Source organism: Phocoena sinus, chromosome 10, assembly GCF_008692025.1.
Source record: "Phocoena sinus isolate mPhoSin1 chromosome 10, mPhoSin1.pri, whole genome shotgun sequence".
In the NCBI taxonomy this organism is placed as follows: domain Eukaryota; kingdom Metazoa; phylum Chordata; class Mammalia; order Artiodactyla; family Phocoenidae; genus Phocoena; species Phocoena sinus.
In genome coordinates, this window is record NC_045772.1 from 65540484 (window position 1) to 65563100 (window position 22617).

At 58.5% G+C, this 22617-nt stretch overlaps 1 protein-coding gene across 5 annotated transcripts; it reads left to right on the forward strand.

The window, feature by feature from the left end:
- The first annotated feature begins 619 nt into the window (after window positions 1–619).
- Window positions 620–22617, forward strand: RAPGEF3 (Rap guanine nucleotide exchange factor 3). Of its 5 annotated transcripts, none has more exons than XM_032646791.1 (28): window positions 620–637; window positions 1405–1617; window positions 7586–7639; window positions 7727–7833; window positions 8040–8161; window positions 8314–8482; window positions 9094–9178; window positions 9504–9564; window positions 9675–9751; window positions 9948–10094; window positions 10645–10757; window positions 11048–11136; window positions 11441–11519; window positions 11725–11875; window positions 11954–12036; window positions 12837–12894; window positions 15372–15453; window positions 15740–15886; window positions 17769–17866; window positions 18316–18441; window positions 18528–18709; window positions 18975–19065; window positions 19205–19255; window positions 20190–20277; window positions 20626–20690; window positions 21122–21176; window positions 21276–21347; window positions 22197–22617. In XM_032646791.1, the coding sequence occupies exons 2-28, from the start codon at window positions 1525–1527 to the stop codon at window positions 22313–22315; spliced, it is 2664 nt and encodes an 887-aa protein (XP_032502682.1). In that variant the 5' UTR covers window positions 620–637; window positions 1405–1524; the 3' UTR covers window positions 22316–22617. The 5 variants fall into 5 exon arrangements, with proteins under 5 accessions (XP_032502682.1, XP_032502680.1, XP_032502681.1 ...); XM_032646789.1 differs by lacking the exon at window positions 620–637 and adding an exon at window positions 650–939; XM_032646790.1 differs by lacking the exon at window positions 620–637 and adding an exon at window positions 650–939 and having other exon boundaries at window positions 12837–12876.

The window sequence follows — 22617 nt, forward strand, 5'->3', positions numbered from 1 at the left end:
GCCGTCCTTCCTCTCCAGCCTCAGTGTCCCCACCCGCGGCGGGTGTGTGTGTGTGTAGGGCGGGGAGGAGGGGGCGGACGGGGTGTGTGCATAGAAGCGCGGCAGTGGGAGGCTCGGCAGCGGGATTCCCTGCGGGAAAACGGCCCCATCCCTCCCCCGGCCTGTTCGAGACCCTGAACCGAAACAGGAGGCAGGAGGCCCCCGGCCGGCCGGGAAGCGGCCCCAGCCCGGATTTCCCTCCCGGGTGGGGCCGCAATGACTCACCCCCTTCCCCCTTCCCCCGGTTTCCTTGTTTGCATTTCTCCTCCCGGCCACGTGGCGGCCGGTGTAGCGGCCCGCAGCCCCTAGCCCGACACCCCCGCCGCCGCGGCCCCGGCTCGCAACCCAAGGGCGCTCCGGCCCGCCAGGGTTTCTCGGGGCCCGGGCTCCCGCCGGCTCGGCTCACCCTGGGCTCGAGACTCCGCCCCTCGCCCGTGCCCTCCCCCGCCCCCGCCCCCGCCCCCTTCCCTACCGTAAGGCCTGGCGCGTCCTCCCCGCCCTCCCGGTCCGTCGCGGGAAGGGAAGAGGGCGGGCCACGCAGGGGGTGTGACAGCTCCCGCCCGGACCAGTGCCAGCTGCAGCCTCGCTTCAGCGCCCGGTGCCAGCTGGCTCTTTCGTCTGGGACGGAGGGGAGGCTCGGGGCTCCTTGTCGCTGGGGGTGGGGGAACACCGCCCCTCAAGTCCCCAGCTTTCCCCCCACCCAAGAGGAGACTCTCAACCCAGCCTGGCTCGGGCTGCCCTGGCAGCGGGTCCAGCCAGGAATTGGCCTGCTCACTTCGCCTGGGACTTACAGCAGGGGCTCGCTGTTGGCGGGGGGAAGGGGGGGCGGAGGGTCTCCCGTCAGCCCCCGCCTTTTGCTAGAGGCTGCACGGCTGTGCGAGCTCGAGGAGGAATATGAAGGTGGGTAAGGTGGGGTTAGGGGGAGGAGGAGCCGGAGAGGAAGCTGGCACGGTCGGGGAGTTGGGGTGGGAGAGAGAGGCTTGGTCAGGGGTGAGGGAGGTGGAGAAACGAATGGTTTGAGCTGAAGCTGCATTTCTGGGGCATCCAGAGTCCGTAGTCTCATACCGGGAGTCGGTGGAGATCCCTGCAGGGCCATGGGCGGTGGAGTGGGGCAGAATTCCCCAGAAGACCGGGAAGAAGGACCTGATCTCCGGTGCGCCAGCTGGAGACCCCTAAGTGCGCCAGACCGGCAGGCCCCAGTGAAGGTCTTCCTGTCCCTCCCCCGGCTCCTGGCAGGGATGCAGCACCTCCGCCTGACCAGTCCAGAGGACTCTAAGGAAGTGGTTCTGCCTGGGGCAGTTGTGCCTTGGTCCAGCTGCCCCAGGCCCGGCCTCATGGCTGTCTGCCCTCCTCTTCCCGTCACAGGTGAGCTGGCCAGGTGAAAGCCGCTGGCAGGTGGGCCTGGCTGTGGAGGACAGCTCAGTTCTGGGAGCAGCGCCGGTGGGAGGGCTCCCGGACGTGGTGCCGGAGGGGACGCTGCTCGACATGGTGCTGAGGAGGGTGCATCGGTCCCGAAGCTGCTCCTACCAGCTGCTTCTCGAGCACCAGCGCCCCAGCTGCATCCAGGGGCTTCGCTGGGTGAGTGCCCATCCCCTGCCCGGGCCAGGCACCAGGGCTGGAGGGGGCCCTGATTGGAAGACCGGGCATGCTCCTGGTGGCCCAGCTTGCTCTGGGGGCGTGAGGGGGACAGCTGGGGTGGACAGCGGGTCAGGCGGCTTGGCTGCAGTGTGTGGGTGGCTCACACAGCTGCACTGCCTGCGCATGTGGTGCCCAAGTCCCCCCATTCAGGCATGAGGGGAGGGGTAAAGGGATTTGTCATTTAGTTGTCACCTCTGTGTGCCTTGAGTCAGGTGCTTGCGTGTTCTCCAGGTGGTGGTGGGAGGCACGTACGAAATGCTGGGGACCAGGTCAAGTGGGGCGGGGTGAGGTAAGCTTGGTTACTGTTCTTTAAACATCACCGCGACAACATTCTCCTTTAGTGAGGGCTGAACTGCATGGAGTCTGCTTTTGGATCTCGGGGTGAGGTGGTCATGTGAACATTGCTTGGCATCTGGCTTTGAGGGGCTCAGGGGAGAATTCTGAGAAGTTTGGAGGCTCTGAGATGAATGGAGCTCCCTTTGCCGGTGAAGAATCTCTCTGGAGCTGCAAGAATGAAGCAGAGAGAAAGGGTGCGGGGGAAGGATGTGGGGGGGCTGGGGGGGCAGGATAAAGGTTGCAGGATCCAAATCAGCAGAGAAGCTCTCCCCAGCCACCCAGACTTAATAGGTTCTTCACCTGAGATTCGGTGTGTCTATTACCTGTGCCCAGCCTGGGTGGAGGTGAGTGCGGGGAGAGTGCTTGGGCAAAGGGGCAGAGAGAAAGCAGGGCTTGGGAGAGCTCCTCTCTTATCAGCAAATCCCTTTGAGTAGAATGACCACCACTTTCTGCCTCCTTCCTCCTACCTCACCCAACCACCATTTATATTTACCAAAATATGAAGCTGGGTTGAGAAAACTGAAGCCCACCAAGGTGATGGGGTTCTCCTTGCAATGGGAATCGGGAGGAGAATCTAGGTATCAGTCCCCAGCTCTCCCCCAACCCCTCCCTCCCTGGGTCTTCCTGACAAGGGGCCTCATGGGCCTGGGTCCTGTTCCAGATGACGCTCTGGAGGGGGCAGGGGAGCTGGGTTCCCTCTGGGCTTCGCTGTCTGCCCCCCTCACCCCCCAGGTCACTGGCAGGAGCTACTGCTTGGAGCCAGTGGGCTGGAACCCTCCCTCCCTCTTTCCCTCTCAGGCTATAATTACTTGTGCATTTCCTGTCCCCTTCCCAGCTTGCAGAGGCAAGGTGGGGAGTGGGGGGAAGGTCAGGTGCCAGGACAATGAGGTCACTGGAGGATCCCCTGGGACCCAAAGTCTGGGAGGGGGTGGAGGAGGCCGCCAGGCTGTCTCCTGGCTCCCCCAGTCCCCCAGAATTGGAGGGCTGGTATGCATGGGGAGGCTGGAAGAGTGAGGGTGAGGGTTAGTGGAGTAAAAAATGGGGTCAGAGGCACAGAAACAAAGCCCCTCCCCTGCCAGGTATGTGTGGGTGTTGGTGATTAGAGGGAACTTAGATTTTCAGGGCTAGAGACAGGGCACATCCTCTCCTGAGGACCATCTCTGGGGAGTGGGGGGGCAGAGGTGGTTTCAGCCCGTTGCGTCTGTTTTTTTTTTTTTTTTTTAACATCTTTATTGGAGTAGCATTGCTTTACAATGATGTGTTATTTTCTGCTTTATAACAAAGTGAATCAGCTATACATATACATATGTTCCCATATCTCTTCCCCCTTGCCTCTCCCTCCCTCCCACCCTCCCTATCCCACCCCTCTAGGTGGTCACAAAGCACCGAGCTGATCTCCCGGTGCTATGCGGCTGCTTCCCACTAGCTATCGATTTTACGTTTGGTAGTGTATATATGTCCATGCCACTCTCTCACTTTGTCACAGCTTACCCTTCCCCCTCCCCATATCCTCAAGTCCACGCTCTAGTAGGCCTATGTCTTTATCCCCATCTTACCCCTAGGTTCTTCATGACCTTTTTTTTTCTTAGATTCCATATATATGTGTTAGCATACAGCGTCTGTGTTTAAGAGACTCTGGGTACCTGTGAGCTATACCTCTCTTCTCTGGATGATGCCTTTGGCTGAGGAGGGGCTCACATGAGGGAACAAGTACCCGGCAGGGAGCGTGCACACACCGGGTGAAGGGTGGATGTTGAAAGGAGGTGGGGCCCAGAGTCCCAGGAGGGCAGTGCTGGGAGTTATTCAGGCCATGCCCCCCTCTTAGAAAATCAAGGGGGAAACCCGTCAACCTCCTGAGGTCTGAAGAGAGCACTTTCTGTTCCTACTAGACCAGGACAAGAGAAAATAAAAGCAGGTTACAGCAGGAGGGCCTGAGGTTAGATACAGAAAGGACTTACCAACCACGGCAAAGCTGATGCTGGAATGGGATGGAAGGACGTCTCCTTTGGAAAACATGACGGGGAGATGAGATCTTGTCTGATGTCCGGGAGCCTACAGAGGGACCAATCTGTCTAGAGGCAGGGGCGAGATCAGGATGACCTTTGGTGGGTCCTACCAGCTCAGAGAAGCCTGGGATGCTTCTCTTTGAGTGACTTATTTGGGAGACGTGGCTCTATTCTCTAACTCAGAAAACATGCTTTCATCCAACCTGTCTAAATCATGGTAGTAGCTAATCGTTGTGTAGTATTTATATCCCAGGAGCTACTATGAGCTTTACTTTGTCATATCAGGTAATCTCACAACAGCCCTGTGAGATAGCTACTAATGCCATCATCTCATTTTATAGATGCGAAAGCAGAAGCACAGAGAGGCTAAGTGACAGGTCTAGGGTTACACAGCTGCTAAGGGACAAAGCTGGGTTTTGGTCCTAGGCGATCTGGCTGCAGAGTTCAAGCTCGTAGTGGACTTTCTATTGCTGCGGATGGTAACACCGACACCCCAAAACATCACCCCCACTCGTGCATCCTTTCCCAGTCCCATCGTACACAGCCCTGGCCTGAGACCCTAGCTGTGGCCTAAGGGAACTGGTCTGACGGGTCCCAACATGGCTTTCTGGCTCTGTGCCTGCCTCTCCAGCACGACTCTGACCCTCAGTGACGGGGGTGGGGTAGGCCATGGTGCTGATGCCAGGGAAGCTAGCTGGGACCTCCCCTTCCACCCTGAGTCCTTCCTGTCCAGACATGAGAGGAGGCGGTGGGCGAGGGCCTTCACCCCTGCCATACCAGCCACTGCTTTCCAGCTGAGAACCCTCTAAGCTGACACTCAGGGTTATCAGATCAGGGACAGGGTCAGCGGAAGTACAACATTTCTTGCACTGTGTCCAGATGACAGGTGCCCAGCATGAAATAATAATGTTACATCAAGGTACTTAACGCTGACTAAGTAGTTACTACAGAGCAGGCACGGCTTCAAATACTTCATGTTAGCAACTCATCTGATCCTCAGAACTACCCTGTGGGATAGGTACTGTTATCATCAACCCCATGTTACAGAAAGCTGAAGCACAGAGAGATTTATAAGCAGCCCAAGGTCACACAACCAGCTGGTAATGGGGAACCAAGATTTGAACCCAGGTGCCTGGCTCTGGAGCCCACACACCTGCCTGCTGCTCTGGAATAGTACCTCCACCCCGATGCTGGGAAGTCCTGGTGCACCGGGAACATGGCAGTGGTCCAGAGGGGCTATGGAACTTTGTCTAACCCAGTATTTTCCAAACTTCCTTGCCTGTGGAACATTCCCGAGGGCAGCATTCACCTCTATCATCTCTGCTTTCATGGCACACGGTGGGGGAAGCACGGGGCCGCGGAGGCACCATGGGATATGGTAGGGCTTGGTGGCTAAGGACATGGGCTTTGGAGTCACAGGGGCACAGCGTGAATCCTGGTGCTCCTGTTTACCGGCTCACAGGGCAGGTTATGTAACCTCTGAGCCTCCTTTTCTCTAGCTGTGAAATAGGAGACAAACACCTACTTCAGGGTCAGCGTTGGTAGGGTTATGCAGTGGGATCTGAAATTTCTAAGCGGTTGTGTGACTCTGGGCAAGTTGCTTCATCCCTCTGGGCTCCTGCTTTCCTCGCAAAATGAGAAGGATGCCTTCCTCAGCTCTGTTGGGCCAGAGCCCCCAGCTTCCGAGCCTCCAGCCTCCGTGCACATCCCCTGGGGCAGGACAGGAAGTGCTTTAAGCAAGGCCTGAGGATCTGAGATCTGAGTCTTGACCAGCCTGGCCACATGACCAGGCACCTGATGTGCCCTCCGGGGTCACAATAATACCAGGAAGGGAGTGTGTGTGCGCGGGAGCCTGGGTCGTGGGCACCGAAGGGACTTGGGGCAGGGACTGGGGCCACCTGGGCACTCTGACAGCTACAACAACAAGTCGTTAGCACTCGGCACTGTTTGTTCCAACACAGGGGGCTGGCTGGGTAGAACTCCTGCCCTTCCTCCACCTCGTTTCCTGTCACTAAGTCTCCAGGGCTATGTCTGGCACCAGGATGGGCCCCATGACCGGGTCAGGGATACCTATGGGACACCTAGCGACTTCCGCCCGGCATTGGGCCAGGCACCTACGTGCGCCAGACCTCAGGCCTCTGCCTGGCACACGGTGGGAGGATGCTGGGACCAGGGGAGGGGACTGTGGCCCCAGGCCTGGTCGTACCCTAGCTCCCCAGCCAGGTCCTCTTCAGGCCCTGTGTGCGGATGGGAAAGCAGCAGAGAGAAGTGGGACGGGAGAGGAAACAGGCAGGTGTGGTGGGTGGAGTGGGACCAAGACTGTGAGCACTTCTGGTAGGAACTTGAGTTTATCTGTGGCTGTACAGCTGTGTCTGAGTTACAAGGGCACTTCACCTCTAGACTTTTGTTTCTTCCTAAGTCAGGGGGGATAGACAATACCTGCTCTGCCTACTTCCCATCTGATCCTATTCTGTATGAGATCAGATGAAATCACGGAGGTAGACATACTTTGTAAACTTCAAGTGCCTGCCTTTGGGATGGCTCATAGAGGGTAGGGCATCCTGTCCAGAGATGTCCACAAATTCCAGTTCTCAGGTGGCAGGAAAAGAGGGGCATGAGAGGCTTTCATGGCCGACATCCCAGGGCACACAGGCCCAGGAGTCCTGGATGCCCAGTTGATGCCAAGGGCAGGGAAACCTCGTTCACCAACGATTTGTACGTAAACCCCGTCTTCCAGAGCTGTCCTGTGTGCTACCAAGACTCACTCACTGTTACAGGGTTATTTATGAGCTAGCAGCGACAGCATCTTGGAGAGGAAAGGGGCTTTCCAGCTTCACAGATCAGTAATAATAACTAACATGTATATACAACTGCATGTATATGTCAGGCAGTGCTTTAAACATGTGATCTCTATTAACTCACATAATCCTTCCTAAAGCCTGAATTGTTGTTAGGAATGTTTTATAGATTTATAGGCAGGGAGAGGTTAAATCATGTATTCAGGGTCACACTGCTAGTAAACAGAGGAGCAGGGATTTGAATCCAGGAGTCGGCTCCAGGGTTTGTATTTTTAACTACCAGTCTGCACCGAGGCCCACAGAGGGCAGGAGTTTCGCCCACGGCCCTGTGACTGGGGACTGACCCTGGCTTGGCAGCAGGCCCTGGGACTCCAGGCCTCCCGAGCTGCTCACTTTCTGGCCTCTCTCTGGCCTTATCTCATGTCGTCATGCTCCCCCCAGCTCCACTGTGCCTCTTCCCTACACGGTGCAGTTTACCTGGGAGCCTGGGCACACCTGGGCCCTGAGTAAGCAGAACTGGAATCTCATCTGTGGGGATGCACCGCTGGAGTCAGGAAGCAAGACAAGGGTCTGGGGATAGGGCAGCAGGGCGGGCATGAGGCGGACGCCTGGCATATGGGGGTTGCTCAGTGAGTATTTGTTGAAAGAGTAGCTAAGTGGACGCCTGGAGTCGGGGACTGGGCAGGGGCTGGGACTGACAGGGGTGGGCATCTGACAGCTGGGTTTAAAGGCCTGGCACTAACACTCAAACCCTCCCACTGCCCTCAGACGCCACTCGCCAACAGCGAGGAGTCCCTGGATTTCAGCGTGAGCCTCGAGCAGGTACAAGCCACGAGGGGTGGAGCTGGGAGGCGGCAGCACAGCGAGGGCTTCAGGGCCTCAGCCAGCTGTGCCTCTCCCCGCCCCTAGGCCTCCACGGAGCGGGTGCTGAGGGCTGGGAGGCAGCTGCATCGGCACCTCCTGGCCACCTGCCCCAACCTCATCCGAGACCGAAAGTACCACCTCCGACTGTACCGGTGAGTAGTGGCCTTGGCTACCTCCTTGCCCACCCCCTCCAAACCCTCCCACCCCCTGTTTTCTTTCCCTCTCACTCTGTCCAGGCACCTGGGCCCAGCCCTGCTTCTAGACCGAGGTGCCTTTCAGATGGAGTGTTCTTCCCTCTCGCCTCTCCCGTCCTGCCATTTGAGACTCCTTCTTCTTCCCTGGCCCCTTCACCTCCCAGGCAATGCTGCTCTGGCCGGGAACTGGTGGATGGGATCTTGGCCCTGGGGCTGGGGGTCCATTCCCGGAGCCAAGCCGTGGGAATCTGCCAGGTGCTGCTGGATGAAGGTGCCCTCTGTCATGGTGAGCCCTAGCCCTGGGTGGGTGCCCGGGGCTGGGCAGTCCTGGGGAGCAGGCACTGGTGGGTATTGCTGGTGGGCATTGCAGCAGGGGGCCTCATACCCACGTGGCCTCAATTTCCTCTCCTCCCCCACGCCTGGGCCTCTGCCCCCCAGTGAAACACGACTGGGCCTTCCAGGATCGAGATACCCAATTCTACCGTTTCCCCGGGCCGGAGCCGGAGCCTGCAGGCCTCCACGAGCTGGAGGAGGAGTTCGTTGAGGCTCTGGCCCTGCTCTCCCAGCGGGGGCCTGACGCCCTGCTCACGGTGGCGCTCCGAAAGCCGTAAGTCGAGCGCCTTGCATCTCGCGGCCCTGCTCTCGGACTCGGTAGTTTCGGTTTCCCCTCTGAGGGGGTGGTGCCTTACTTTTTGTGGAGGGAAGGGACCCTGGCTGGACCAGAGGCCTGAGCTCTGGTCTGCATTCCACCATGGACTTGCTGTGTGATCTCGAGCCCTCCTTCCCCCTCTGAACATGGTCCTCCCTCTGTAACTGAGGCTGTGGGACACGTGGCCTCCGAAGACGCTGCCCACTCTGCGATGCAGAGAGACGGAGGGCTTTGGACTCCGCCGGCGGGTCTGCGTTCAAATTCCAGTTCCACTGGCTACTAGCTCGGTGACCTTGGGCCTCTCCATGCCGGCTTCCTCTTCTGTCAAAGGATAACAATACCCACGTCATGGGGTTGTCGTGAGGGTGGAATGAGGTAATGCGTGTAAAGCGCATGGCCCAGTGTCTGGCACGCAGTGTGCTCCCGGTAAACGCTGGCCCACTATTGATAAACAGCCACTGCCGGGGCACCGGCTGGCCCAGGCCCAAGCTGGGTGGACGTGGTGGCTTCCCGCTCTTGGCCTTGGGCCCACAGCTCGTCACTTCTTCCCCACCTTCCTGTGCCCGCAGCCCCGGTCAGCGCACAGACGAGGAGCTGGACCTCATCTTTGAGGAGCTGCTGCACGTCAAGGCCGTGGCCCACCTCTCGAACTCGGTCAGTCCCCCGACCCAGCCCTGCCCTCCCCACCCTCAAGCCTCCCTTCCCTGTGAGCGCTGCTGGGCCAGAAGACATTCCCCTCCCCTTCTGCCTGTGGCTGGGAAACCTCAGTCTAATTTCTTGCCCCCGGCATGCTTATCTGAAAGCCCTTCTGCCTCTCTTTGCCCATTTCTTCCCCTTGCTTTGTCTCCCGCTGAATCCCAGGTCACCTGACCTAACTACATCTCTGTCGCCTGAGCACTTGTGGCTTTGGACCTAACCGCCTCACATGCTCCCTCTTCCCCTGAACTCACCTCATTGACCCTCCTCTCCCCAACCCCAGGTGAAGCGGGAATTAGCGGCAGTTCTGCTCTTTGAACCACACAGCAAGGCAGGGACCGTGTGTAAGTCAGATGGGATGGGAAGCTGGGCACCAGGGACCTGGACATGGGCGGAGGCCACAGGGAAGAAGTGATGGGTCCCTGGGGGCATGTCTGATCTGTGCTTCTCTCAGTGTTCAGCCAGGGGGACAAGGGCACCTCCTGGTACATCATCTGGAAGGGATCTGTCAATGTGGTGACCCACGGCAAGGTGAGTCTTCCCTCCCTGCCCAGCCCCCTGGGGTGTAACTGCTCTCTGGTCCTTGACCTCATGGGCAGTGCCTTTAATAGACCCAAGGCTGCCGATCTCCCGGGTCTCCTCCTGCCTTGGTGGCTCTGTCCACCGTGGGTCTGTCCCGGCGAGGGCTGGGCGGCGGGGCTGGGCTGTGACTCAGGCCTGGCTGCAGGGCCTGGTGACCACAGTGCACGAGGGAGACGACTTCGGACAGCTGGCTCTGGTGAACGACGCACCCCGTGCAGCCACCATCATCCTGCGAGAGGACAACTGCCATTTTCTTCGCGTGGACAAGCAGGACTTCAACCGTATCATCAAGGTGCCATTGCTGGGGGTGGGGAGGGCAGGGGACGTGGCAGGGACATGTCTCTGGAGAAGTGGTGTAGGGCAAAGAGTAAAGACCAGAGAGAGCCTTTAAGGGTCAAGGAGAGGCCGAGGGTGGAGAAGTTCGGGGCGATGGCTGCAGGTGGCAGCCCAGCCCTGCGTGTGTGAGGAGGTACAGAGCATGCTGAGGAGGGTCAGCGAGCCCTGGGGACCCTGGCTCGGGTGGGAGACCAGGGGACTGGGGTTACAGAGGGGTGGGGGTCTAGGGTGCAAGGGGATGCAGCATAATGGAGCGTGGGATCCACGGAAGGAACCCTGGGAGGGATGGGGTGGAGGAAGGGCTCAGGCTGGGTGATGGGCAGGGGTAGGAGTGGGGGTTAAAACCAAGGTCATGGGCACTGAATGGAGTGGGAGAAGGGCTGAGGGTCCCTGTGGGAGCCTTGTGGGGTTCAGCGTTTGGAATGGGGGAGGGAGAGGGAGAAGCTGTAGGGTGGGGAAAGGAGTCATGGTGTATGTTGAGCACTGGGTGTTGGCTTGTTCTCCAGGATGTGGAAGCAAAGACCATGAGGCTGGAAGAACATGGCAAAGTGGTGTTGGTGCTGGAGAGAACCTCTCAGGGTGCTGGCCCTTCTCGTCCCCCAACCCCAGGCAGGAACCGGTAACATACCCACCATGCTCCCTTTCCATACCACCTCTCTTGCCCACCTCCTCTCCTTCCATTTCCCAGGCTTTACTCCCTTCCCCGTGTCATACCCCTGCCCTCTGGCCACCTGGGGGTGGAGAGGCTTCCAGGGACTAAGAGGCATCCCCTGAGTTGGTCCCCCCTCCACCCCAAGGTGAGAGAGGGCTGGCAAATAGGGATGAGTGATATGATTGATTATTGATGTCTGCCCGGCTGTGGGAAGGGGAGTCGTGGTATAAGTGCTATGGACTGGCTGCTTCTGCTAGGTATATAGTGATGTCTGGCACCCCGGAGAAGATCCTAGAACTTCTGTTGGAGGCCATGCGGCCTGATTCCAGTGCTCATGACCCAACAGGTAGGGGCAGGAGACACCCTGACTGCTCTCTGACTCATTGGGTGGTCAGCACAGCATGGGAGAGGGCCAGGCACCCTGCCGTCTGACCTCATCGGGTACTAGTTTGGTCCATTTGGTCAGTTGACGGGAAGTTTGCATTCCTGTGTTCTTGGTTTGGGTGGGAAGCGCGGTGACAGGGATTGGGCATCGCTGGTCCCTCGCCCGTGGTGGGATTGGGGAAAGGGTTGCTCCAGCTGTGCATATACTTGTGCTCAGTAGACTTGACCGCTGAAGCCCCCACCTGTCCCCTGTCCCTGCCCTACAGAGACATTCCTCAGCGACTTCCTCCTGACCCACAGTGTCTTCATGCCCACTGCCCAGCTTTGCGCTGCCCTCCTGCACCAATATCCTTCCAGCCCCAGGGGATTAGGATGGTGTGTGGAGTGGGGAGAACGAATCCCTCGTGTCATGGCTGTGCCGAACCCTCCAAAGTGCCAGCGTCATGCCAGGCCCAGCTTGTGCATGGGCTCTGGGCATCCTGCCCCTCCCTTGCCCAAGGTGTGGTGGGTGGTCTGGTTAGATGTCATGGTTCCCTTGACTGGTGCCCACTTTCCATGCGGAGCCTGTGGGAGGCAGCGAGCAGGAGTGCAGCACCTACGTCTGCAACAAGAGACAGCAGATCCTGCGGCTGGTCAGCCAGTGGGTGGCCCTGTACGGCCCCATGCTCCACACCGACCCTGTGGCCACCAGCTTCCTCCAGGTACCTGGGAGTGAGGCGGGGCTGGACCGGGCTGCCCGGGGTGGACGTGGAGTCTCAGTGAACCTTGGCTCCTCCCAGAAACTGTCAGACCTGGTGAGCAGGGATGCCCGGCTTAGCAACCTGCTGCGGGAGCAGTGGCCAGAGAGGCGGCGACACCACAGGTGATGCTTTGGCTCAAGTTAACTCGTCACCTGGGGGACGGGCGGCACAGCGGGGATGGAGAGCACTGCCTCTGGGGCCAAACACGTGGCCTAAATCCAGGCTGCACCACTGTAGCTATGCCGCCCTGAGCCCATTACCCTCACCCCCCCACCCCCTAGGGCTTCAGCTCTTGTCTGTAAAACTGGGAGAATACCTACCCCTCACTGCACCTGAAGAGTGCGGCTCAGGGTGTGCTGTGCTCACTTGTCTAGACTTGTTAGTGTTCTTACCGGTCCCCTTGCTACTCACCCTCCCATCATGTGCTCCTCCGTATGCTTATGCAGCCACAGTCGTTCGTGGGCCATCCTTCTAGCCCCAGCACACCTGCTGTGCTCACTGCCTCCTAATTATTGCCAAGCACCCTTGGTGCCAGCTCCTGCCGGCCAGCCCGGTCAATTTCCTAGCATTTACCTCGCCCTCCGAGACCTTCCCGCCCTCCCAGGCCTCCCATGGGGGCGGCTGAGGTCCAGGGAGAGCTCCTGTGCAGGCTGCCTGCCCTGACACCGCGTCCCTTTCTCCCTTGAGCTCTCTTTCCCTCCCTTGCTGGCCTGGGAAAATCCCAGGATCCAGGGGCTGGATTTCAAGTCTTGCCTGTCTCACCAAATCTTCGATCCTCACCAAATCTGCAAACCTCTGAGCCTCTGGTGAGGGCGGGTAGAATCCAGAGCCCGTGTCGTCCTCTCTGCTCCTGACCCCATGTCGTCCCGCCTGCAGTGGGCCCTGCCTGCCGGTCTCACCTCGCTCCTCTCTTGCTCCACAGGTTGGAAAATGGCTGCGGGAACACATCTCCACAGATGAAGGTGTCTGCCCCGAATGAGGTCCTCTCGCTTCTGCGGGGCCCCAGCTGTCCCCACTCCTCCAGGGACCGCCGGGCCCCTCCTTCAGCCCCTACCCAAGGGGCTCTGCGTGGGCAGCCCCCCGTCCCCTGTCGGCCCCAGGCACATCCTTGGGTCTGGGATAGGTGTTCATGGAGCTCAGGCTGCATGTGGCGCTGGGGCCAGGCCCTGCAGGGAGACACAGAGGTCTAAGGTCACTGCTTCCCCGCCCCCCCCAGGCCAGGGGGCTTTTATTCCATCTGCTCACAGTTAGAGCCAGTTAGCAGTTCCCACCTGGGAGGTGAGGGGTGGTGCCTGGGGGTAGCCTCGGAAGCCCAGGGGTTCCTGGGGGCCAGTGCAGAGAGCCCAGAGGAAGGCAGGCCGAGATCCCAGTGCCATTCCCAGCAGCGAGCGGGGGGCGGAGGGGGTGGGGGGGAGCAGGAGGAAGAGCCGTGACGGGCGCGAGATTTGAGGGATGGGGCGGAAGGGGCTGGGCAGCTAAGTTGGGGCTGGCTGGGGGCTCATGCATTGGGAATAACACCTAGATGCCTCACCTGGGCCTGCAGCGCCCAGCTGCTTCTCCCACCTCATCCTGCTCCCCCCTCCTCCTCGCAGGCTCCTTTTCGGCTAAAGGTGAAGCTCAGCCCCTCCTCAGTCTCCTGCCCTTACCTGCTGGCCCCTCTCCCACCGGCTCCCCTTCAAGGTGTCCTCTATGGTTTTCCTCAAAGCATTATCCCAGTGGAATTGTTTTCTTTGTTTGTGTACTTGCTTATTGTCTGTTGGTGTCTGTCATGTCCCACTAGAATGCCCGCGTGAAGGGCCTTCACCTCTGTCTCCCCAGCCTGTGGTTGCCACTCAGGGAACGGCCGGCGGGCACTGCGTTAGGTGCCGAGGGTGCCGTAGGGGGCTGGGGGAGCCACCCTGGCCACGAGGGACTTGCAGTGAAGCGAGGGACGGGGCTGCAGGGCAATCTCATGCTGTATAAGGGCGAAGACAGGGGTCTCTGGAGACGGGAAGGGGAGGGCTGACTCTGGGTCAGGGTCAGGGAGAAGCGACCGCTGGGCCTGGAGGAGAGGGGGGAGGTGGGCAGGGGCCAGAGCAGGTGCCCCCCCCCCCCCGACCGTGGGCCACGGTAAGGGGCCTGGCCTTTGTCCCCAGAGCAGTGTGAGCCATTGAAGGTGTCTGAGCCGAGGATTGACAAGATGAGATTTGTGTATTGCATGGGTCAGCTGAGGAGCCTGCGCTTTATCCAGCAGACAGTGACGGTGGAAGCCGTGATAGGAAGCTTAATCTGGCTCTGGTCAGGCAGATGGCAGTGGTAGAGAGGGAGGCACCCGAGAGGTGAGGCTGGTGGAGAACCGTTGGGCCGTTTTAGTAGGTAAAGAGTGAGGCAACACACGGGCTGGTGGACCCTGAGGTTGGCCTGGGCTGGGGAGGGGGGCACACGGAGACCCCAGGACTAGACGACATGCCGTGGGGACGCGGGGCCTGGGCAGCAGGAGCCGTGAGCCCAGGGGAATGGCCGAAGAGTAGCCTGGCAGGTGGGATGAGGGATCTGAGGGGTGTGTTGAGTTTGGGGTGATGGAGCACAGATGCGGGAGGATCCAGGAGGCATTTGAGACCAGGGCCTGGAAGAAAATTCAGTGCTCAGTGGTATGGTTTTAAGAGTCTTCCATCTGCGGGGGTGGGGTGGAGTGGGAGGGTGCGTGAGGCTGGGGGGAGCTCGGAGCGGAGCACAGAGATCTGGAAATCCAGGGAAGAGCCGTGAACCAAGGTCCGAAGCTGATCTGCCACCTTCAGAGCAGGTAGAGAGTCAGTACAAGAGTTAGAAAGAGTGGTCGGTGTGCAGAGGAGCTGTGTGAGGGAGGCCTCTGGCCAGCGGGGGCTCCCCAGCAGCCCACTGTGGTGGGGCCATGGAGGAAGGGCTGTGGGGTGACGGGGCAGCTGACACAGTTGAGTGCTGGTGGACAAGAGCGGGGTGTGGGGTGGGGGGCGCAGGTGGCGGGTTAGGATTCCAGCTGGGCCACTTAGCAGCTGTGTTTCTTTGGGTATGTTACTTAACATCTCTGAGCCTCACTGATCTCATCTTTAAAACGAGGAGAGTAATATTTTGTCAAAGGGCTTTTGTGACTATTTAGATACTTAAAAGATGCCTGTACTTAGCCTGGCATGTAGCAAGTAGCAAATGGTAGCTGAAGGAGGAAAAAACCGAGATCAACAGCTGAGGTGTGTTCGTATTAGAGCAATTCTAGACCCATCTGGTAGAGGGGGTAACACACACGTAGAGGGGCACAGACTTTGCTCTGTCTCCTCCAGGAGCCTCAGTCCCCAGCGCCTTACCTGGCCCAGATTCATGGGCCAAGCAGAGCCCCAGGGTGGTGTGCGTGCCCCGCGGGTGCCATGCTCCTGGTGACAGAGGCCCCTCCCCGTCCCTGCATGCTCTCCTGTGTCCTCCCGGCCTTACTTTCTCTCCCTCTCAGGCCCGGAACATGCCTGTTTGGCTCCCCAGCCAGGATGAACCTCTCCCCAGCAGCAACTGTGCCATCCGAGTCGGGGACAAAGGTTGGTGGTCTGTCCAAGCCAGCCAGTTCATAGCTCGAACCCTACTGTCATCACCCTTGACCTTGGGGCGCCTGGCCGAGGATGGCATGCCAAGCTCCTCGGGGTCTGTGTTCCAGGCTCCCCCTCTCCTTGGCTCAGGGCCTCCCACCCACCCAAGCTACTCCATAGCGCCCTTGTCCCCCCTGCTCGGGACCCTCCCTCCGCTGCAGGCGCTACCCTCTCCCTCCTGGGGTGGGGAGACCAAGCAGCCGCCCCCCCCAACAGCTCAGCCAGCCTTCCTCTCCAGTCCCCTATGACATCTGCCGGCCGGACCACTCGGTGCTGACCCTGCAGCTGCCTGTGACGGCCTCAGTGAGAGAGGTGATGGCGGCGTTGGCCCAGGAGGACGGCTGGACTAAGGGGCAGGTGCTGGTGAAGGTGAACTCTGCGGGCGGTGAGTTGTGTCTCTGGGTAGGGTGGCCCCAAGGGAGGGGACCCCCTCAGAGCCGTGCCCATCCCCTGAATTAAGATTATCATCATCTTTATTATCTTTATCATGTTAGTGATGGTTGGCATTTATTGGGAGGTTTCTTACATCTCTTCAAAGTGCTTTGCATGTGGTGAAGAGCATGAACTCTGGGGCCTGTTGCCCACATTTGACTTCTGCCCTTTGGCTTCCTTCTCTCTGTCCCTGGGCAGGATGCTTAATCTCTCTGGGCTCTGTTTCATCATCTGTAAAATGGGGATGAAAAGGGTGCCTGCTTCATAGAGGAATTGTGAGGATAAATGAGCTAATCTATAAAAGTGTTTAGAATGCTGTCTGGTCCATAGTCTATTATCTGTTATTACGTAGCTACTGCTACATCATTATCATGCTTACATATTTATTTAACCCTAATAGCAATCTTATGAGATAGGTATTTTGATCCGATTTTCAGACAAGGAAACTTAAGCTCAAAGGGGTTCAGTGATTTTCCCAAGTTCACACAGTGAGAGCGTCGACAGCCTTTGAATTCGGGTAGTTGCTCATTTAGTCTGTAGTCATCTTTGAGGGTCAGCTGTGGGCCAGCAGTGTGTTAGGAGGTAGAGGTACCATGGCAGGTAAGATAGAGCAGCTTGACGGTTAAGAGCCTAGACAGTGGACTCCCAGATCTGAGCTGGAATCCCAGACCCACTGCTTACTAGCTGTGTGATCCTGGGCGAGTCGTTTAACCTCTGTGAACTTCGGTTTCCTCGTCTGTCGAATGAGCGCTGTAACTGTACCTGTCACATAGGACTGCTGTGGCTATGAAATAAGCTACTGTGTTTAAAGCTGTTAGCATGGGACCCAGCATAAAGTTGGTGCCCGGAATACGGCAACATGAGGATTATTAAGACCTGCCTTTGGAGAACTTGGGACATTAAAAACCACTGTTGTCCATGAAGGACACAGCCCAGGTCTGACAGCTGGAGCCCAGGGTAGGCAGCTGAGAATAATGGCAAGGAATGGCAGGGAGACTGGCAAAGCCTCCTTCCTGCAGGAAGTGGGGAGAGGGGATGAGGTCACCTGTGCCTATGTGCTGCTCTGGGAAGCACCGCCCTCTGGTGGCTACCTGGCAAGTTGCAGTTGTCCTAAGCCAGTGTTTATTGAGACCCTACGTGCCTCAATATTTTATTACAAACTCCATAATATGTGTATGTTTCCTTGTAAGTCACGTACATATATTCCTACCCTAATGTTACATGATCATAACACAACACACAAAAATAGAAGTGCAAAACAGGTGAGAAAAACCAATAAAGTGAAAGAGCTAAGGTTTTTTCCTGGACACGTGGATGGTCTCGTGTACCTTACTTTGGAGGCTGATGGTCTAGGGACTGGGGACTCAAACATGACTAAAAACACAGTCTCAGTCCACAAGAGCTGATGAAAATCCGCACAAAGATTTCTGCAGGGCCTTTCCCAGTTTTCAAAGGGGCTGTATATGTATCGTATATTTATAGCCACTAGTTATATTTATATCAATGATTTCATTTGACTTGTGAGTAGTCAGGGAAAATCTTAGTGTCTCCGTTCGACAAAGGAGGAAGCCGAGGCTCACTGAGACTCCAGTGTTGCCTAGCGTCAGCCTGTCTCACTAAGACTCCCCTTTCATCGTCCTTGGGCCGTGCTACCCTGTGTGTGTGGATGCGTGGGCATGCGCACCTGTGTATTTAGAACACCTGCCCAGGACTCCAACCCTGCTACTGGGAGAAGAGACCTTCCAGCCTCCTAAATGGGGCCTCCACCCTGCCTCCGGTTGCTCGCTGGCCTCCCTCTCTGTCCCCACCCAGCACAGCCTCTGCTCTCTTTGCAGACACTGTTGGCCTGCAGCCAGATGCCCACGGTGTGGCCACATCCCTGGGACTCAACGAGCGGCTCTTTGTTGTCAACCCTCAGGAAGTGCACAAGCTGGTAGGGACAGGCAGGGCGCCAGGGCCTGGGGAGGAGCTGAGTTTTGCGGGTGGTAGGAGTGGGTGCTAGGAGAGGGTCACATGGAGAAGATGGCGAGGGCTGGCTCTGACTGCTGCTGGGCCTTAAGGAGGAAGAGGAAGGAGTTGGCCTCAGCCAATGGGGAAAGTCCCCAGGATGTGGGAGGGGAGAACTGGTTGGGAGCTCTCAAGGGGGAAGAGGGAGACCTGCCTCATCAGGGGTTCCCCAGAGAATAGGCACCCTACAAGGAGGGGTCCCAGCGTCGGGGAGCTGTCTGGGACATGCCTCCTTGGGAAGCCCCTCCATCAGATGCCCCTCCAGCCCCTGCCCTCCCTGACATTCCTCCGACCCTTGGCACAGAGGCTCCTCCCACCCTGCGCCTTTCCCCCGGATTCCCCAGGCAGCCCCCCTGAGCACTCTCCCACCTGCAGACCCCACACCCCGAGCAGCTGGGGCCCACCGTGGGCTCTGCAGAGGGGCTGGACCTGGTGAGCACCAAGGACCTGGCGGGCCAGCTGACGGACCACGACTGGAGCCTCTTCAACAGCATCCACCAGGTGCAGGGGCAGAGCGGAGGGGAGGGGGCCGGCGATGTGGGCTCCCCACCTGCCACGTGCTGACCTGTCATGCTGTCCCCGCCCAGGTGGAGCTGATCCACTACGTGCTGGGCCCCCAGCCCCTGCGGGACGTCACCACCGCCAACCTGGAGCGCTTCATGCGCCGCTTCAATGAGCTGCAGTACTGGGTGGCCACAGAGCTGTGTCTCTGCCCTGTGCCCGGCCTGCGGGCCCAGCTGCTCAGGAAGTTCATCAAGCTGGCCGCCCAGTGAGCGCCTGTGGGCTGGGTGCGCTGGGTGGGCGGAGTCCTGAGGCTGCCTTTACTTAAATGCCCGATCCATGGGCAGGGTGTTGCCAAATCTACCAGCCCCATGCTTCCCTGGGTCCCCTGGAGCCTCCGCCTCTCCACCCCGTCCGGCCCCAGTGTCCGCAGGGGCAGCACTGGCCTGGCCCGGCGCTGGACCCCAGGCCGGCTGCTGTATGGGTGCGGGGCTTTGCACGCGGCTGAGGGTCTCTGGGTCTTCTGTTCACAGCCTCAAGGAGCAAAAGAATCTCAATTCCTTCTTTGCCATCATGTTTGGCCTCAGCAACTCGGCCATCAGCCGCCTGGCCCAGACCTGGGAGGTGAGTGCCATCTGCCGGGGCAGGCCAGGGCCTTCCCACCTCGGTCCTGAGTCAGGCCCCTGCCCGTTCTGGGGGTCCTTTTTGGGGATGGAGCTCCCACCTCAGAGCAGTGACAGCCCCGCCTGTCTCTCCTTCACAGAGGCTGCCCCACAAAGTCCGGAAGCTCTACTCGGCCCTCGAGAGGCTGCTGGTGAGTGCTGGGCCCCGGTTCCTCCCTCCAGAGACCCCGATTCTTGGCTCCCTTGCAGCCTCTCTGCCAGTCCTTGTCTACTTCTGGGTCCCCTTGTCTACCCTGGGTCAGGGCCTGGTTCCCTTTGGCCTGTGAGTTTGGGGTGCTGGCTGAGGAACAGGTGTTTAGCATGATTGGATAGTGTGCTATATCCCTCAGTATGTGTGCCGGGGGGATGGCATTTGCTGTGGCTATGGGGTCCTGCACGAGGGCAGTGTCTGGCCCTGGGGTCTGAGGTGCCAGGGGACCGCTGGGGGATGCTGGATTCCAGCTGACCTGCCTCAGGGCTCAGGAGGCAGGTCCTGACCTCAGCTCCCATGGTGTTCTGGGGCCTGTCAGTGGCCCCTCAGGAGATTCAAGGAGCCCATGTGCCAGCCCAGGCCAAAAGATGAGGATAGAATTCAGGAGCTGAGCCCTCCACTGCCAGGAGCTGTTAGGGGTGCCGGTTTGAAAGGTGTGACAGTATTCAGGGGAGAGCTAGTGCAGGGTGCTTTCATCAGCAAGGTTCTAAGACGCTTGAGGGAAAACTTCTCCTGGGGCTCAAGAGGTTTAAAGGAATTTACCCACTAGAGAGAGAGAGGGAGAAAGAGGGACAGAAAAGAGAGAGTTTTCCACGAAACCTCAGGGCCCCTGTGATAATGGCCACGACGTGTCCTTGGGGTTTAATCAGAGGCCAGGAAGCCACATCACGCAGATTGGCAGTCACAGCTCCAGGCCCCCTCCCGCCTCCGCAGAGCCTGCCTTGGTGAGACCTGGGGCCGAGAGGAAGCTGAGCTCCAAGGGGATGGGTGCACAGCCTCTCCTTGGGACGGTGGACATTTGGTTGCGCTGTGGCACGTGGTGGGTTATGGTGTATGGGACCTTCCCTCTCTCACTGTGGCTTCTTCCCTCTCAGGACCCCTCATGGAACCACCGTGTGTACCGTCTGGCCCTCACCAAGCTCTCCCCTCCCCTCATCCCATTCATGCCCCTTCTTCTCAAAGGTAAGAGGGCCAGTATCCACCTCCCTGTCTCCATCCCATCCATTCCTGCCCCTGTGTGTCCATCCGACCCTCTGAGTGATTCCAGTGCGCTGATGCCCTGGGGGACACAAAGATGAACTAGGGGTTCCCAGGGTAGAAGCAGAGTTAAGACATGCAGACATTAGATGGCCGATGATAGGAGGCCTAAGAGGTACAAGGAAATCGCTCCAGGAGGTTAGTTGGGGAGGAAGAGGGCCATGTGGGGGACCGACAGGCCCGAGCCTCCCTGTTATTGACCCCTCACCTTTCCTTGGCTGCTGGAAGGGGAAGGAATTTGGGGACCTATGAGCAAAGCCCATCTCTTTGCAGACATGACCTTCATCCATGAGGGAAATCACACGCTGGTAGAGAATCTCATCAACTTTGAGAAGATGGTGAGTCCGAGGAGAGTGGGTGCCTGACACTGGAATGGGCTGCAGGCTATGACGATGGCCTTGCAAGGGGTCGGGGATGGGGTGGGAGATGGTCTAAAGTTGTTCTCAACAATATAAATATGAATTCTTCCTTTAAAATAGCCATTACTCCATTGCATGCCCTCATGAGGGTCTGGTCTCCACTGGGGAGTGCTGGGGTGACAGCCTCAACTATCTGTCTCTTCAACCGGAGCCCCCTCCCGTCTAAGCCCTCCCTGACCTCTGTTCTTCCCAACACCTGGTCCCCGCTGGGTCTCTGGGTGAGCTGGAGCACAGCAGACAGGACCCCATCTCCCACAGCCACTAGTTCCTACGAGCACTCCAGCTGTCCCCCAGGCCACACCAGGGTCCCGTTCCTCACACCGGGTCTCACGTCCTTGCTTGGCCCGCAGAGAATGATGGCCAGAGCTGCGAGGATGCTGCACCACTGCAGAAGCCACAGCAACGGTGAGAGGGCGGGTTCCCCGGGTAGGTGCCCCTGACCGATGTCCCCTTCAAGGCACCGGCTTGGTCCTGTCTCGCTGACTCCCGCCTCTCACCCGCCAGTGCCTCTGTCACCGCTTAGAAGCCGAGTCTCCCACCTGCACGAGGACAGCCAGGCGGCCAGGATTTCCACGTGTAAGTGCGGGCAGGGGTGGGCGTTGACGAGGTGGCCATGGCTGGCATTTACAGGCACGTGCGTACGTGACGCTGATAAGGCTTCACAACGCCTCTGTGAGCTAGGTAGAATGTTATCCTAACCTGAAGATGTGCGAACAGGCTGGAGCCTTGAAGAAGCCTGTGGAAGCCACAGGGTTAGATAGAGCTGGGACCCAGGTACTCTTACTCCAGATCTGCGTTCTTTTAATTGGCCTTCAGTTGCATGAAATGGGATTCATTGTAATCCACAGTTCATACCACACCGTCCTCATTATTTTAATGTATGTATGTAGATTCTGATAATACGATGGGCACCTCTGGACCCAAGCCAGACATGAGGACATTGACGATAGCTTCCATCTCCCTAGTGGTGTCCCTCTCTCCTGTCCTCGTGCCCCTCCCGCCCAGGGGAGCCACTCTCCTGAATTTTGAGTTACTCATTTTCTTGTTGTGGAAAATAGGTTTATTATATATATGTATGGTAAAATATATACGCACACGCACATACATATACATCTTTTAAATACCTCATATGTATATGACAAGAAAATATTCTTTAGTTTTAGTTGTTTTTGAGCTTAGTAAAAGGGGTATTAAACTGTATGTAATTTGGGGGGCCTGTTTTCTCCAGTCTGTGCTCCTGACCACCATGCTATTCTGCTCCAGCAGTGGGGCGGGGTGTCTTCTAGATCGGCCGTGGGAAGTGGCAGGCTCGGTGGCGGAGGGCAGGGAGGCCGATTTGCTCCTTGGAGGAGAAGGGGTGGGCTCTACAAAGTGCGCGGTGCCCCCCCCCCGCACCGACCACCCCTCCCTCCCCCCCCCACTTAGGCTCGGAGCAGTCCCTGAGCACCCGGAGTCCAGCCAGCACCTGGGCTTACGTCCAGCAGCTGAAGGTCATCGACAACCAGCGGGAACTGTCCCGCCTCTCCCGGGAGCTGGAGCCGTGAGGAGGGGCTGGGCTGGAGCAGGCACTGGCCGCTGGGAGAGCCAGGGCGAGCCGGGCCAGGAGGCCCATGGGCTGGCCGCACCGGGCAGGGGCTCTCCGCGGACTGAACTTGAGGCCCTGGAGTGGGCGGCATGGAGGCAGCCGTCCCCTTGATGACTGCTGGCCAAGCAGGACCTCGGAATGGCATGAGCCGGGGCCCAAGGCCAAGGAATGGGGGACAGAGAAGCCCTGGAGTGGGTGGGAGAGCGGAGCGCTCCCTCTGTGTGTTCAATAGAGAGCTCTCCGCACCAGGTCTTTTCCAGA